Source organism: Amphiprion ocellaris, chromosome 3 (genome assembly GCF_022539595.1).
Source record: "Amphiprion ocellaris isolate individual 3 ecotype Okinawa chromosome 3, ASM2253959v1, whole genome shotgun sequence".
Lineage (NCBI taxonomy): Eukaryota > Metazoa > Chordata > Actinopteri > Pomacentridae > Amphiprion > Amphiprion ocellaris.
In genome coordinates this window covers 22,612,490-22,630,844 of record NC_072768.1, presented here as the reverse complement: position 1 = coordinate 22,630,844, position 18,355 = coordinate 22,612,490, and the positions used below count along the sequence as shown (strand labels likewise).

At 39.6% G+C, this 18,355-nt stretch overlaps 1 protein-coding gene across 1 annotated transcript in view; it reads left to right on the top strand.

Moving 5' to 3' along the window:
- LOC111571170 (copine-8-like) overlaps positions 1-18,355 on the top strand; it is a 77,552-nt gene that overhangs the window by 25,664 nt on the left and 33,533 nt on the right. The window contains exons 5-6 of the mRNA XM_023274251.3: positions 7,519-7,558; positions 13,797-13,873. Coding sequence (XP_023130019.1) covers positions 7,519-7,558; positions 13,797-13,873 — 117 coding nt within the window. The remainder of the gene's footprint in view (positions 1-7,518; positions 7,559-13,796; positions 13,874-18,355) is intronic.

Below are 18,355 nucleotides of genomic sequence, written 5' to 3'. Positions count from 1 at the left end.
AAGTGCGGCATTTGACACAGTTGATCATACAATTTTAATTGACTGCCTTAAGCGCTGAGTGGGTATCTCTGGGTCAGCATAGAGTCTCCCAGAGCTTAAATAGAACATGCTTTGCAAAAAGAGGGGATTTTTCAGTTACCATAGTGGAAAACAACAAACACCTTCTGTGTCTCTCATTTCAACATCCCATCCTCTTAAGTTTCCTCATGCATAATATTTCACACAAGCTTTTGTAGACATGATTTTCAATGTGTGTCTTCATTCAAATTCAGACGATTCCAGTGTGTATCATTTTATGTTGTATGTGGCAACTCGATGAGTCTATTGACATTTTGAACTCTAGAAACTCTCCATGCCTGGAGCAGTGAAAGAATGTGTGACACTGGAAATTTGACTTTGTAAAGCCATACTTTAATTTTTACTGATTAAAGTGAAGGTAAGCGGCATTTTCGGACACTATTGGGCAAAAAAGATCCATATTAATCTTTCGGTATATATCTTAATTCAAAAGGTATTTAAGTCAGGTGGTTCACAGAGCTTTTCACTGATCAGATGAGACTGTATTAATAGCAGCAAAGCCCATGGTGACACCCGGATCAGGCAGCACAATGGGTTAGACGGAGGACTTTCAAAATTTTCCAGATTCTTTCTAGGTTTGTGTCTACTTCAGCTTTAATTTCATACATCAAAGAACTTGAGCTGCAACAATGACTTTGCTTGGAGAACTTACCCCTAATGATACATATACACTACTGTTCAAAAGTTTGGGGTCATCCAGGCAATTTCATGTTTTCTGTGAAAACTCATAATTGCTCTAGGGTTTTCTAATCATCAATAAGCGTTTCAAGACCATTAGATAACACAGTGTACCATTAGAACACAGGAGTGATGGAAACGGGCGTCTGTACCCCTATGTAGATATTCCATTAAAAATCATCCGTTTCCAGCTTGAATAGTTATTTATCATATTAACAATGTCTAGACTGTATTTCTGATTAATGTTATCTTCATTGAAAAAAAAGCTGCTTTTCTTTCAAAAATAAGAACATTTCTAAGTGACCCCAAACTTTTGACTGGTAGTGTACATCAACATTACATCCACAGTATTAAAAAAAATGGTGCAAAAAGAGTAGGATGGAGATGTGTATTGACCTGCAGCAGCCAACAGCACTCGTACGGATGTATGACTACAGTGATAGTCAAGTATAAGTTTGGCATAATGCCCCTGCATGAGTATGATTAGTCCGCTGGTAGCCAAGTAGTTGACGAAGAAGCCAGTGATTGTGAGGCATAAATCAAGCACTTTCCTTCCCTTTCCTTGAATTACAGCTCAGTTCATTTAGACAACAACCCATATTACACCAAGAAGAGATGTTCATGCTCCAAATATTAAAAGTTAGAGTAGAACAGAGCATCATGGGTACACATGGAACAGGCAACAGTCACAATTTAGAAAGCAAAAGATCAGATTAGATGAAAGGAAACAATCGACTACACTGAATGATATGGCACTTGATTGATTGAGAACAGAGCACAATTAAAAACAAATTATTTGTCAGAGTTTTTGATATTATTAACACAGTTATTTTCACATCAGAAATGACATTTTACAAACGGCTAACAAATGTACTAAAACTTTGTCTATATATGTATTTAAAAACAATTGGAATCATGCGAACAAGTTAAGACTTGCAAATAGTAACTCCAGGGCCAAATTTCACCACAGTGATTTGGACTTACAATCTCTTACACACTATATAAAAGCTGAATGTAGAGACTGTGACATCACCCTTAAACATGCTCTGCTTTATCATCTTTTTGACTCTAAATGGAACTACAATTTACAAAATGAACAGCATGTTGTATTCAAAAAGTCTTGAAACTTGAAGCCTAAACTCATTGGAAAATGTCAAACAAATCTAGTGAGAAGTAGAGTCAATTTCTCAAAGATCTCTATTCAGTCAGACTTCTCTTTGGAACCAAAAGAGTCGTCGCCTTCTGGCTGTTAGAAAAAATGCAGATTGAATGATTGTTCATTAAATTCAGATGTTTTGATAATGACAGATTTCCTGGTGAATTATATGACAGAAAAGTTCTTATCGTAGCTAATAATAAAACATTTACATTTTCTGCAAGAGACACACCTGTATTTCAGATTGCGGTGCGTTAAGTTAAAGAAAAACACAACAACAACTCACATTTCCTCATGTTGCTCTAAAAGACGAGCTGTCCAAGTAATTATGATAAGGTGGCGTGAATTTTTCTCTATTGTTTTTGAGCCCTACGCATATTCACTGTATATCCCTGTGGTGGCTCATGAAATATGGAATGGCCCTTTTGTTTGTTTACTTGTTGGCCTGTCAGCGGGGCCACATGCTGCTTACAAGCCGTGGGAGGCTACAATGAAGGTCAAGGAGAGATGCTAGCTGTTGGATTCTGTGTGTGTGTGTGTGTGTGTGTGTATGTGTGTGTGTGTGTGTGTGTGTGTGTGTCATTGGGTGCAGTGCATTGTATTTCTATTTATGCAGTCTGTCAGTACCTAAGATTCTATGCATATATTTAGGAGTGAAGTGTTCAGGTTTGTGTTTGTACCTTCAGGTTGGTAAAGTGTGTGTGTGCATGCACCAGTAAATGTGAGCATATGTTTGTTATTTGTTTTTGAAAGTGTATGTTATGTGTGTGTTTTTCTCTGTAGAGAATGAACAACCGCAGTGATATTTTCTGCGCGTGCATGTTTTTTTATTAACATTCATGTGTTTATTTGTGTGTGCTGAAAGAATGCAGCGCTAGAGTATCATGCAAGATGTTAGGAGACGACAAGCAATCAAGAGTGGGTGATGAAAGATGATGGTGTGTGTGTGAGTGTGTGAATGTGTGGGGCCTAGTCGGCTCCCTGCAGGGTTTGTTGTGAGTGGGTGAGCATCATGCCCCGTTACTGTCTTCTTCTATGATCACTCGCAGCTAGGACATGGCTGCCTACACACACACACATACACACACACACACACACACACACACACACACACACACACACACACACACACACACACACACACACACACACACACACACACACACACACACGTCTGCCCTCAAAACAAGAAAAATGGCCTGCCTCCTGCTCCCCTCAGCTTCTGTCCTGAGGTCTGGAAGTCTTTTTACTGTAGCTCCTGCAGCTCCAGCAGCCCTTCACTACCTCCTCTGCTGCCCTTACTTCTACATATGGGCTCAAAACCCTTCAGGACTTCCATACAGCCAGACACCACTGAGCTCCCCACAAACTGCCTGTATAGATGCTGAACAATCCCACGCTCTCTTTACCCAAAGACCCCAAAGCCACGACACACTCTGCCTGTGTTGCTGCTATCTGTGCCTGGAAATCCTGTTAACCCTCATCTCACTGCTGGCCATGCACAGTGCCCCTCGTAGCAGTTTTTTTTTCTTTTTTAAAAACATGACATGCTCAGTGAAGCCAGCAGAAGCCCCCTGGGTAGATGGTTCTCTAATCAAGTGTGGCAAATTGGATCAGATCTAAAAAAAAATAATAAAAATGAAGTGAAATACTCACCCAGAAAGAAATAAAAGAAAGTCACATCCACATGAATGCCAGGACCAAAGGTTTACCAGCAGAACATTGCATTAAACAAGATAATCAATGGTATTCACTTCACCTGTGAGTGGTTTTTCCTTGCGGCTGCTCGGTGTGTACCTCAGTTGCTTCATTTCAGATCCACTGTTGTTGTGTTGAGAGGCCAAAATACAAAAATTGTATCATTGTGCAAATACTCTTGTACCCAGCTTTATAGTAAGTGGATCTGAACTCTAAAGAAACACATGCATGGCTTAGGAATTATCGCAGTATTTTTGGTAAAATTCTGGACAATCTTCCAACACCATTTTCAGCTGTGAATACACGGAAAGTTATGCTAAACATTTGTGTAGCATCTCGTATCAGTTGCTATGAAGGCTTTATGGAGGCTTCATGAAGCCGTTAGAAAACGAAGTTCAAGTGTCAGTGTGCTGTCGTCTGTTGTTTGCCTGCCTATCCGGCCCTATTTGTTTGTGTGCCATCATTAGTCATCATTGCTCAGTTCAAATGGAGCTCTGAGCAGGCGCTCCCCCCGCAAGACAGACTGCACAGGACCAAGAGAAATCCTGTCTGGCCCAGTGGCGATGCACAATGATGTCATCTACACAAACACACACTCGTCCAGTTGGACGCGGCAAATGTGTGCTCACAAGGCGCCGAGGAACATCTACTCCAGCGAACACTCCTCTCTGTGTGTGTGTGTGTGTGTGTGTGTGCGTGCGTGCGCGTGCGTGCGCGTGTGTGTGTGTGTGTGTGTGTGTGTGTGTGTGTGTGTGTGTGTGAGCATGTGCAGCCAAATCATCAGACACAGGCTACATGAGTGGCGTGGTTTTTCATACTCACTCTCTCTCTCTTTCTCTTACTCTGTCCCTGTTTGAGCCTCTCATAATTAAATAAAATTAAATGAATCATTTATGAACATTTGGGAGTGACAGAGGCAAGGGGCGAATAGAACATGAAGCGCACCTGTGCGTTTTGCTGGCAGCATGTTGCGTAACAGCAGCATGTTTCCTTGCTCATATGGAATTACATTAGTATCAGCACTGTAGCGGAGTTCTCTGCCCCATCCTGTAGTCACACACAGCGTCTCCCAGTTTTGTCAGCAGACACCTTATCGTACATGGCATGCTGTCTGTAGAAAGAAATGCTCAGGCTCTCCCATTTACACACTCCGCTGCACGCTGCTGCACACACACACTACGCACACGCATATTGACACACACCTGACGCACCGACGAAGGTTCCATGTTGCGTGAAGTAAATAAAGCTGGATAAATTGCTCTCTGGAGAGGCAAATAGATTGCATGTGCTGCACAATGTACCTGTTATTGCTGATTTTTGATGAGCGTTTTTTTTCCTGCATAGAATGGAAAAATATTTCAACTGTAGAAAAGCTAGATTGTTCGATTCCTGTACCTTTGAATCCTTGTGTTTTGTGAAGTTAGCAGTGCTGCCAGGTGGAAGTCACAATTCTGCAATATTACTTTTAAGGAATAATATGTATGTTTTCAATTTGGCAGCTGTTGGGTTGGTGAGGAAGAAAAAATGTTGTATGCTTTGAAGTGAATCCCACTGATTTTGCACATCAAAATGTATTCACAAGTCCTGAACAAAGTTATAAAAAGCCCTATAACTCACTAGAAGCTTCATAGGAAATTTGATACAGCGCCTCAAGCGATGCCACTTATTCTGAAGACTGCAAGTTGGAAAACCTGAAGGCAAAGAGACATCTGCAGCTCACACTTTATCTCTAGTTGAGCCTCAAGGCTAGCCACTAATAACAGATCCAAATATCTGGCCAAATGTTAGTTTCACTGAGGGTAATTTAGTCACCAGGTTCAAGAGTGCATGGAATAACAAGTATATCTCTGGTTCTACTGCGTCAATTTTGATCCTTTTTTCATTTTGAGACTGAGAATGTTATGGGAATGCTGTGGCAATTTGATGGAGTTTTCACTGAATGCAGCATTTATTTTTATTTTAAAAAAATATATCCAGATCCGTCCCATATGCACAGTGTATGTGCAGTGTGTAATTTGTGGTTATCTTTCACCGCTCTTAGTTTTACTGAGATTTTGTGTGAAATAAAATGATGTGAAATAAGGATACACATTATATTGTTTTGGCGCTGACATTGCAATGTTTGCATGCTCAATAGTCACATCATAGAAAGCACAATGTGAAGTAAGGCAAATTAACTTACACAATTCTTATTTTCCATGTCTAATCTACAAAGGAAGTCTTTCCACTCTTAAATATTCTGAGTTTTTTTTTAACTTCATTCACAAGATATAGAGTTTGCTGACATGCGGCAAAATGGGCGAGGAACAGGAGAGAAACAATAAAAGGAAGATTTGGTTGCAAAAACAGACACTACGTCAGTTGTGTGGCAGTATTTCCACTACAGACTGGATAGTGTTGACCAAAAACAGGTGTAGCTGTTGCCACCATACCAGGCAACATGACTAATATGTCTGACCATTTAAATCAGCATCACAAAGCTCTGTATGACGATATGAATGCCATACAAAACAAAAAAACATTCTGGATGTCTTTGCTAGTGTTACACCATAAGAGGAAGGTTTCAAAACAGCTTCTTTTATCATTATTATTATTATTGTCATTATTTGAGCCCCATATGCACTCCCCTACATTATCACACAAATCATTGTACAGTGATTAATCCTTTAGTCATATAGAGTTATATAGAGTCATTAAAGTTGCATGATTAAAAAATCCCCTATTTCTTATATTGCAATACATATCACAGAAAAACTAAGAATCATAAAGTCATACAGCGCTAATGTGAAAGCTCTGTTGAAGTCAACAGTATTTCAAAATGTGAGAATGTTGTGATGTATCACTCCTCAAAGCTCAGACAAAGACACTCAAGCATCCAAACACTCTCTCACTCTGGCTAATGCATTATAAAAGCAAGAATGGAGCGCTAAGATGCATTGTTCTCCAAATTGCATCAAAACTGACATCCAGGATATTATCCTTAAGCTTGCTACAGAAAGTGTTTGGACTGTTTGCCAGCTATCATGTCAAAATCACAGTCTTCCTAATTGGCATTTTGGTACATTGATAAATACAAGGCTGTCAGCAGATGTCAGTTTCCTCACACACTGTGCACAGAACAAATGTGCAGTCACAGGCAAATACAGACATGCAGCTCAAAAGAAAACCCACAGCTAGCAAACATAAGCAGACATAAACATAGCCAATATTTTATATATATATATAAGTACAAAAACAGATAAACACAAACTAGATGACAAACTTAGTGTGTTTTTATTTAGGTCACATTGTTGCTGAACACAAACAGGTCTGTATTCTGGTTTTGCTGTGCCAAAAGTAATTTCACTTTGCAGTGCAAAAAAATAGAAAAAAAAATAGAATAAGCATGTAATAACTTACATATATCTTTATTTATTGATGGAGAGGGATGCATTCTGCATATAGAGCATGTGACATGGCTCTACAAAACAGAATTCTATAAATATGCTATTTCTCTGCATTGTTTCTGTCTTGTTCTTTTCGTTTTTATGCAGCCTAAAGCACATAGACTTACTACTGTGTATCAGATATTCACCTCAAAACAACTGATGAAAGATCAATATTAATAATTGGAAAGTGGAAAATTTGATGGTTAAAATGTTGAGATTTTCCACTGACCATCATCGATAATATCAAAGTGACTGATAGTGTTGTGCCTCATGCAAGAAATGCTTTTGGTGCCACAATCACAAACCTGCTTTCTGCCTGAACAGCGTCTCTACAATGATTAGCATTAATGCCACATCATGAGGGAGACTAGCTAATGTCATTGATTTGTGTTTTGATAGCTGTTCATGCACAGATCTGTTACACAGATTTTCCGTCTGTGCCTCTGTTGTGATGTTTCACCTTTTTGCTCTTCTCTGCAGGTATGATCTCGACTGCAAGAGTGACAACCTCTCTAAACACGTGAGTGTCTCCTTCACCTCCGCTGTTCAACAGTCAGCCACGCAGTTCATTGAATTATCATACAGCCACAGTTACCCTTCCAGTTAAATAGCAGCCTGATTTAATCTGAATGTTGGGGGAGAGAGTGGTGTAACAGGAGCAAAGCAATCGTGTTGGCATTTAAAATCACCTAAAGATTCTTCTGACCCAGACCAAAGACATTCAGAAGACTGGTACAACACAGTTTCTCCCCACAGAAATGTTTCTGACATGCTCGCTTTTTGTTTTTGTTTGCGACGCTGTTACAAGACAGTAAGTTGTTACTCTTAAAGCTTACAGTCACATACTATTTCTCTACAGTGTTGTGATGGAACGAATGCTGGCAGTACATGGGAGAAAAGATACAATTGAACATAATTTCTGCTGATATTTTGTAAAATGTTGTAAATTAAATATGTTTGCATACTTATCAGATCAGTTTGTTTTACTAATTTAATGCCTATTTGCATGGGACTCGTACTACATGGTGACCTCTATCAATTTGTAGTAATTGCAGAGGTAGTCTGATGTTTTCTCTGCACTTTTCTTCTCCTTCTGTCTTGCTGTAGAATTATAAATGCAAAGTCGTCAATTACAAATGGAAGTTTGGAGCTTGTTAGTACAAATTCAGTAGGCTCATGTCATGACACAATATGAAGCCATTGACAGGAAGCTGAAGTCCATCAGAAGAGTAACCAGGATGAATAGGCAGATAACATGTATGGCAGCATGGAGCAAGGGACATTTTGCAGTCTGTCTGCACTCTCAACAGCTGCATTCAATGTTAAATGTAGTTTGGAGTCTTTGCTTGTGCCGTGTGAACACAGCATGAAACAGCATGTGGAGGTACTTTGTAGATCATGTAAGGTCCCCAAAGTTTGAATGAAGTTTTATTTAATTTAACCTCTGTCATTGCTCCTCTCCAAATGTGTGAAACTGTCGAACTTACCAAAAGCTTAAGTTTGCAATCACACTGCTTACTAGCCTTTGTTTGACAATTCACATTTAATGGAAAACATAACATCTGGCTGGACTACAATTACTGACTATAATTTTTCCTGAGTTTTTTTTTTTTATTGCTTTTTTTTAACACAAGTCACCTTACAATAAGTCAGGAGAAGGAAATGTAGGTTGATGGTGAGCATATAAAGTGCAGTAATTGTGGGTCTTGTGTGCAATATTCGTTCAGGTTAGGGCAGGATTCTTGTTCTGGTTAAATGTCAAGGTGAATGTAAACTTGCCCTGTTTATGCTACAAGTCACTGTTGATTATTTCAATAGTTAACCAAGAATACTATGTTTCTCTACACCCAGATATTTGAATTGTTTTAAGAGAAACATTAAAATTGTTGCCAGTGTATTTCACTTAAATGTTATTTCTGGAAGAAGCTCCAACTTGCAAGTGATTGATAGATTGTGATTATCACAAAAAAATGATGAATTTATCAACTAACTGTTATGAACCCTACTGTAGAAATGCTTTCCAGAATGTAAGCATTTCAACAGTTAAACATTTGTTGTTCTTTGTGCTCTGAGCTTCTGCACATTCAATTTGAAAAATAATGGATATTACATTTCAAGTGCCAAATCTAAGCTTTCATTCGAGTAGGTTTATATCTGTGTTGAAAAAAGTCCAAGTAATCTAACTCTTAAATATATGGTTAGGAGCTCACTTATGGTTCAGAGTTTACTGAGGGCTGTAGGTTACCATTTAGATTGAAATGTTGTCTGTCAATATGAGGAGTAAAAAGGCGACCACCATTTAGTGCCAGTGATCGTAAACAGGCAGCTACAGCAATCAAAGAACTTTTCAGGGTGAAGAGGTGGAATATCTGTGACTGATCTCAGTCTGACTGAGCTGCATTTCACCTGCTTAAAGCCAGACTGGAGGCACAGAGACCCAACAACAAACAAGAGCTGAAGGTGGCTGCTGCAACGACCTGGGAGCGCATCACCAGGCAAGACAGGAAGCATCTGTTTATGTCTGCGAGCCACAGACTCCAGACAGAGACTGACTGCGAAGGATTTTACACAAAATATTAGATATGATAAACTTCGGTCACCATGTGTTAAATGACTGTTTCTCTCACACAGTCTCTTATCTATTAAGAATGTAAACAATGAGACTTTGTAGTCGATGTAGAAGTTATTATTTTATTTCCGATGTAATATGTTGAAGCAGAGACTGACAGTTGAAATGGGTGCCTCATCAATATAACTAAGAGATGCCATAGCAATACAAACAGTATCTTTGGTCACTGAGCACTGGTGTTATGAGGGAGGCACAGCTCATCAAAATGATCAAATAGACAAGCCACAAAAAAGAGAATCTGCAATTTGACAGGCTTTTCCTGACTCTAAAGCACATTAATATGAGAGGCAACGGCTGACAGGCTTTAATAAAGATGAGATTGTATCAGCTTTGTCATGTCTTATCAGACTTCTGTTTAGTTCTGCTCATGCTCTCTCTCAGTGCAGTTTTGCAAATATCCAGCATATCCTCCTGCCACTGCTGATTACAGATCCTGCCTTTCTTTGTCAAAATCGGCCTTCGAGTTCATTTAAAGCCTGTAACTTCAGATCTGAATGACCTGCTGTCCCGTCCTTCACTTTGACTCCCAGCAGGAGTTTCAGCAGCCCCCTGCTCCTGTTCTCTCTGTAACCACAGCTCCACCTCAACACCCAGCCTCCCAAAACCCTTCCTATTACCGCCCTCATCCTCACTGCCAACTGCTGCTGGAGTTCTTTTCCTCAGCCCCAACCCCAGCGTGCCCCCGGGCTGCCACTGCAAGCGCCGAGCAATGTGAGCGCAGCGACTCACTCTAAGCATGAAGGCTGAGGACGCTTGGATGCATCCTGTCGTCGCCGTGGATGTGTGGGATTGGAGATCTGGCACGCAGTGATGGCTCCATTGTACAGGCAGTCCATCCCCAGTCGCACGGCTATAAATAACAGAAAATGGGAAGAAAAAAAAATGCAAATGCACACAAGTACAGTATCTCATGTGGCAGCTTCAGTGGCAACCTTTGAGGATGCCTCCTCCCACACATCACAGCAGATGTTTTCCCTGTGCCATATGGTATACATACCTTGTGCAGATATGGCTGCAGGGGATGATGTGCAGAGATAGGTCATACAGTAGATTCTAATTAAGGGCTGGATATGTGGATGTTGCTTTTTAATCCTGACTGACACAATTATTCAACTGTTGTGTAATTTTGTGGTACGCCAATATCCTCTTTACAAACAGTGACGTCATTGTTAGAAAAAAAAATACAAGACATGTGTGGAAGTTTTCTCAAGAACTTTTTGACTTGAACACTCATTTCAGCATTTTTGTTATTACAGTACTTCGATATTTGATGTTGTTTGCGATTGGATAGTTCACTGCACCAGAGAGATGTTCTTCAAAGTGAAATTAACTGATTAGAGAGGCATGTTGAACCTAAAGTCAAAATTTTCAGTGTCTTGATGATGATTGATGCTGCACAGTTAACCTGCCATGGAGGAGCTTCTGTTCAGAGTCTTTGAACTGGCAGCTCTCTTTCAACAACTCTTTTTTTGATGATTTTCTGCAGGAGTGATACAGATTCAGCTGAGCGAATGTGTTAGATCTGCATACCTCCTAAGCAATTAGTAACGTTACTGAACGAAGCCACGCAGTTACAGTAAGGAAGCTGTAGTAGGCAACCAACATACACAGATGTGCTTTTGTATTTGCTTCTGATTTGCTGTTGAGTTCATTTTATGTTGCCTGTATTACAGCAGATAAAACACAGATTGGAAAACTGATTATTCTATGGGTATTTATAACAGAGAATATTCAGTCAATAACATTAACTTCACTTTGATTTGGCCAAAAACTGAAATGATTTCCACATATCCTTATTTGACAGTGGCAGGCCTAAATGCACTTTTTCAGTATCATGTTTAAATGTATGAAGTTTAAAGTTTAAAATATCTAATGCGCAGCTGTCGTGTTAGAGATAAGCGGCAGCACTGAGAGAGCACTGAGTGGTTAAATAAATATATTAACTTACACGACTGATAGTTTTCTACCAGCATTCCTGTCTTGCATCATTGGCAGTGACAGCACTTTTTACTGTGATAAATTTTTATGTTCTTCATAGCTCCCCATTTTAACAGTCTGTTCCTCTTGACTGAAGTAGGCAGCATGTGATCGATCCACTTTGTGCAAAAGAAGATTCAAATGATGCATTCAATTCCTCCCTTTAACCCTTTGATGCACAACATGGGTCAAAAGTGGCCAAAATCCAATGGAAAATGGGTATCTCCTGACCCACACTGCGCCTCAAAGGGTTTATAGGAGCACACACCAAGTCTGGGTAAACCTGGTGAAGCCACAACATTAAAACCACCTGCCTGATATTGTGTAGTTCCCCGTTGTACCGCCAGAACATCTCTGACTCATCTGGGTGATTACACGGGGCCTCTGTTGGGGTCCTGTTGTGCTGTGGATCCTTTGAATCCAGTGAGTTTGGGGCCTCTGTGGATCAGGTCTGTACTGGAACATCCCACAGATGCTTGGTCTTAGTTAGTTTGGAGGCTTGGTCGCTGCTTTGGCTCTTTCTTTGTGTTCCTAAGCTGTGAGGAGTATTGTTGCCATGGGTGGGTGTGTTTGGTCTGCTACTGTGTTTAAGTGGATCAGTGTACAGTATATGAGTACAGTAGCCATTTTCTAAACACTTTGAAATTGAGATTCAGACCAATGTTGACAATTACTGTAGTTTCCCTTTCCCCACTTGGTGCAAGACTCAGTTTCACTTTGTGGTTAAAGGCATGGAAATGGTTTTTGGATGTTCTATAGCGGCGTAATGAACTCTAAAAGTCAGCTCCAATCTTTATTGTTTCCAGATACCCCTCCAAACCTTATCCTTCCTGCCAGCACTGAGATTGTTATTCGAAGGCGCCTCAACCTCTGCCTTTAGATTTTCTGAGGAATAGCAGGCACTGGGCAGGGACTGCTAACTAGCTACACACTTCTTATGGAAAGGCCAGAAGGTTTTTGTCATCTCTGTTTGTTTCGAGAGCTCGACTGGAGGAGAAATTTACCCTGCACTGGCAATGATCTTTGGAGCAGCTTTCTGCCTGCCGGACTCAACATGGCTCATCTGTCAAGCACTTCTGCACACACACACACACACACACACACACACACACACACACACACTGAGTCTCACATACACGTGTACATACAATCTGGAAGGGGAGGTCTCGGTATCGGCACTCGAAGAATTGGTCCAAGCCTGTTGTAAACACATTTTTTATGCACCCTCCTCTCTCTGCTTTGTCCTTCTTGCTGGCCAAAGTCTCCTCCTCCCTAAACTGACTCCTCTCTTGTGGTCACCCAACAGTGATCAACGAGGACACGAGTGTTTTTGCACGCTGGGCTTAGATGTCAGTGTGCAAAGTATACATGAATGGAGAATGGAAGATGTCAAGTGACAGAATTAGAGACATTTTATTTGTTTAGTTGTCAGCACTTGTGTTAAATACATTCTAAAAAAAAAAAAAAAACTCAAGTAGATTTTGTTTCTTTACTCTTTTATTTCTCATGTTACAGTATGTGCACAAATTGAGTAAATACAACTTTGCATTTTTGTTTTCATTCTGCTTTCTCTCCGCGCCCCAGCTGGCTGTTTGTTCATTCAGGCTGAAACAACAGCCAATCGCATAATCATCATGTTTGACGTGATTGACAAAGATATTTAGATGAAAAGTGGCAGGGCTATAAAATGCTGTGAATCACGAGAAATGCCTGTTTTAATTTCTCAGAGCCCAAGATGACTATCCATTTTACCATCATTTGACAAAGAAGAATCAAATCGTCATATCTGACTCCCAGAAAGAAGAGAATGTTATGCATTTTAGCTTGAAAAATGACAGTGATGATTAATTAAATGTCAGAATAGTTGCCAAAACATTCTCTTGTGATTGACTAATTGTTTCAGCTTTTAAGTGGTCATGTGACATGACAGTCAGTGAGAAAAATGATGCAGACAAGCGTTTGAAAACAGGGCAAACAGGACTTTTTTGCAAAAACAACTTCTCTAGGAGTATTGCTTTATGTAGTTTTTGTGTTACTATGTTGTATTTGGAGTACTTACATTATATGCCAAATGAAGATTTACAAAGAACATCATAATGCAGCTTTCTGTCTGCAACTCACAGCCCTACTCTTCATGTGTTTACACCTGCAGGACTTCCTGGGCCAGGCTTTCTGCACTCTGGGTGAAATAGTCGGCTCCCTGGGAAGCCGCTTGGAAAAACCTTTGATGTAAGTAGCACACAGAAGCAAACACACACATACACCAACAAACAAATACACTCACATAATATGTCTTCTGCTATTTTAATTAGACACTCATAATTGAAAGTGAGGGACAAAAGACGAGACTGCATTACCGTAATTAGGGAGTCCCTATCATTAGGTGCCACAAGAAGCTGTTTGGACTCATGTTTACATTTTAGATTCTGTTCCTTAGTGGGAGTGAATTGAAAATCAGTATGTGATTTTAAGATCACTTACTGCCATTTGTCTTTGAAGTGAAGTGAAACAGGAGCATGAAAATGGGCCAAGATGTCGACGAAAGCGTACGCTGTCTCCACCAGCCAAATGAGATGAATAGTTAAACAGCAGCAGGCCTAATGACAGATTGTAAACATGTTGAGATGGTAAACAGAGTACAGTGAAAAGGGACAGTTCACCCAAAGCGAAAATGTCAGTGGTGAGCTCCGAGCCTGATGTCTGAAGAAGCGTCAATTGAAGCCTAAAGAAATAATCAGGGACATTTTTAAGTAAATAAGTGTCCAATTTTCTTCTCAATTACTGATTTGTGTTTAAAAAAAAGAAAAAAAATCACATTTCAGTGTGTGGTTTGTCTTAGTTTAGAAACATTCTCTGATCCACAAGTCTTCCCCCTTCACTCGTCACTTTTTCTTTCCTTTTTGATGTTAACTCATTCATATTGACCAAGAAAAAGAGGTAAAAATTGTCTTGAAACAGGATAATGTTTAGTATAATCAAAGGACAAACTGAGCTGCTTTCTTGATCATCTATATGACTAAAGAGACAAGGAACGATATTAGCACAGAAATGCAAATGTCATCACCTAAAGGTTTGATGTTACACAACTGCAAGTTGAAGTTTATCTCTCTGATACTGTTACTAATACTTAGTCCTTTATTTTCCTTTTTAGCTTCTTTGTACTGTTCGGCTTCATCAGTTTCTCAGATTTTGTCTGATACATACCTGGCTTCAATTGTTTTGTTGATGTTGTACTATGCTGGAATAGGTTTGTCCTAAAGCAATTAAATAGGAAAGAGATTTATAGAAAATAAAACAAATGATCATGACCAAGAAAAATAAAAGTTGAGAATTATATTATTTTTGTACAAGTAGTGAAACTCAGTTAAAGGTTTCCTGTTGAGCTGTCAGTGGCCACTTTTGTAGCTTCAGTTGTGTTTATCTCATACACACAACCCTGCAAACAGGTCACACAATATCAGACACAATATTAATCTAGCCAGTGGTTTCACATTATTCCTCTGATCTACAGTTGGCTGTAATATACAAAGATACATGAATGTGCAAAAGTTTATATTCACTTTATTCATTTAGATTTTTAATCATCATATAGGGTAGATTGGTCCCAAATACTGCAGGCTGACAACTAGTTCTGAACGTACAATCCATTTAAAATTGAAATTGTACTTTGAAATGGTGGAATTTGCATATCGCAAATAATGCAACTTAAAGATGTACATTAAACAGTGCATCTGGTGCAGAGTTGCATCAGTGTTGTTCTGGATTTATGCCATCCTCCTTGTATGACAGCTGCATTTTTTATGGCATCTCCTGTGGAAATGCTCTGTCACTTTTTGACGTAATTACAGAGTGACTACTTACCTCAGCAAAAATTACTTCCCAAATAAGATCACAATATCTTCCAGAAAAAAAAACATAATTAGTTATCTTCCCCACATCGTTAAGCCCACTGACAACAACCCCAATTACTCAGCCTGAGTCATAAATAAACTATCCTCAGTGGTCAAAAGAACAAGGAGTCGTCCAGCAGATGGTACAGCCCCACAGAGCCCTGATCTCAACATCATGGAGTCAGTGGGAAGAAACAGATGAAACGGAGACAGCCCAAATCCACAGAACTACTGTGAGGAGTCCTCCAAGATGTCTGGAAAAAGTACCTTAATAAACTATGTTTGTCTTAAATGAACTAAAAAAAAAAACACTTTTATTTTTTGAAAAGAAAACTCCCCTGTGAACCCTGAGGAAAATATTTCAGTGGATCAACAAACAATTTCATACATTTTACCATCTGTCAAGTATGTATATTTATTGTATATAAGTCTCAAATGCATGTTAATATCAGGTGAAAAGAAATCCACAGATTCTATACTATGTTCTAACCAATCAAAAAACAAGAAAAGCACTCAGAGCACAGTACCTCGCCAAGGCTGCTCAGTCGTTGTATCGTGTCTGACGGATGAAATCTTTAATAAAAAACGACCTCGCGCTGAGCACAGGCATGTGTTATGCATGTGTACATTATGTACGGATACCAACCTAAATATGTAGCGGATGGGACTCAGAAACACCCCCACAATTTAATCAGTTGTTCCTTGTATTGTTTCCAATGGATATGTCCCGTTAAGTCCACAGTGGTCGATTTGAAGTAGGATTGCAATCATGTGATCGTCAGCAGGCAGCTGATGTAGTGTTCACTTGTTGTCATGGTTACAGTGACTCTGTGCCACCATCTCGCAATTATACAGAAATCTTTGACAAATCCGTCTGTCCAGACTCTTCGTAGCATCACTGGCAAAATCTAATGAGGTGGTACTTGTGTTATTTCTGACAATCCCTGAAAATTTCATCCAAACCAGACAGACAGACAGACAGACAGACAGACAGACAGACAGACAGACAGACAGACAGACAGACAGACAGACAGACAGACAGACAGACAGACAGACAGACAGACAGACGTATGCCGATCATCACATAACTCCAAAACGTTCCTTAGTGGAGTAATAATACTATATATATTTCATACAGTTCGTTGCAATTCAAAGTGCTTTACAAGTTTGCAGGAGACAAGAAAAAGCCAAACAGTAAAACACTTCAAAACTTCCTAAGAAAATCAAGATAGTTCTTCCAAATGTAAAATATAAAAACTTAAAAGAAACACATGAAAGTAGTATCATATATGGAAATGATAGGACTAATGCACAGCCCAGTAATCACTGCATACGTGTCATTCCAGAAACATAAAACATTTATTAACAACCCAATGTAGTTTAAAGAAACCATCACACTCAGAATGGACGGTTCTGATACTGGGTCTTATATTTTCTGAACTACACTCTAACTGTCTTTAACTCATGACAGAACTACAATCTTCTTTTCTCGAGCCTACTGCAATTTGTTGTTGTTTTTGTTTGCCTCCTGAGGCTGTGAACCATCAGTATTGTAACAATCGTCATTCCTGTGTCCTACAGTGCTGTCCAGTGTGTGTGTGTGTGTGTGTGTATGTGTGTGTGTGTGTGTGTGTGTGTGTGTGTGTGTGTGTGTGTGTGTGTGTGTGTGTGTGTGTGTGTGTGTGTGTGTGTGTGTGTGTGTGTGTGTGTGTGTGTGTGTGTGTGTGTGTGTGTGAGAGAGAGAGAGAGAGAGAGAGAGAATCAAGTGAGCTAGAAGTAAGTGGCTATACTAGCGTCTACATCCATTACCGTCTGTCTGTCTCTGTGTATGCAAGTGTGTGTGTGCGTGTGTGTGTGTGTGTGTGTGTGTGTGTGTGTGTGTGTGTGTGTGTGTGTGTGTGTGTGTGTGTGTGAGGCAGAATCAATGAGTGGTTGCAGCTGAATGGGTCTTCTGAAGAATGACACACAAGAAATATGATGTAAGAATGTGTTGCTGTCGCCGAGTTACGTAATCGCCTCTGCCTGCAGTCATTCGCTGTATTTCAGATCTGTGTGTGTTTATTTTTGTGCATGTCCATGCATACCTGCATGTTTTATTTTTAACTTTTTTCTTGCAGTGCCAAGATATTTTTAGATATTCTCTATTATTCTGCAGTGTTTATTTGTGTTTGCAAGTCCAAGCAACTGTGTGTATGTGTGAATATTTTCTTCTTGGTCCGGAATGACTCAAAAGCATCACACTTCTGCTCACTGAAGAGGTGGTGGTAACAAAGACAACTGAAATGAAAATATGTTCAATAACACAGACCGCACAATTTGATTAAACATTTTGAGCACATTTTGCGTATGACATGAATTACACAAAAAAATCTGTTCAGCAAAGCACCAGAAAAGCTCCTCTAAAAGAAATCAAACTATATTGTATCTTATTGTAAATGCAATTTATCAAGTCTTATCACAGTGTATGATATACATATTAACCACTACCGATTCAGGTTGAGCTTCTAGTGGAATAATTAAGAAATCTTAATTATGATTCTGCATATTGATTCCTCCTAAGCAAATTTCACTCATGCTAGTTCATAAACACTGTATTTAAAACACCTACCATGTATCTACCTGTGTATTCCACCTGTGTCATTAGTAATGGGAGATGAATGCCTGTCTCTCCTCTTGTGTCCCATTTCATTTGTCTTAATAACATGCAGGTCTCACATTATTCTCAGCTAACCCACTCAGCAGTTGCCATGTTGCTTGATTAGCAGGTGAACAGCACAGTTTGTGTGATTGTCTTGTAACAATCACCTTGATTTAACAAATG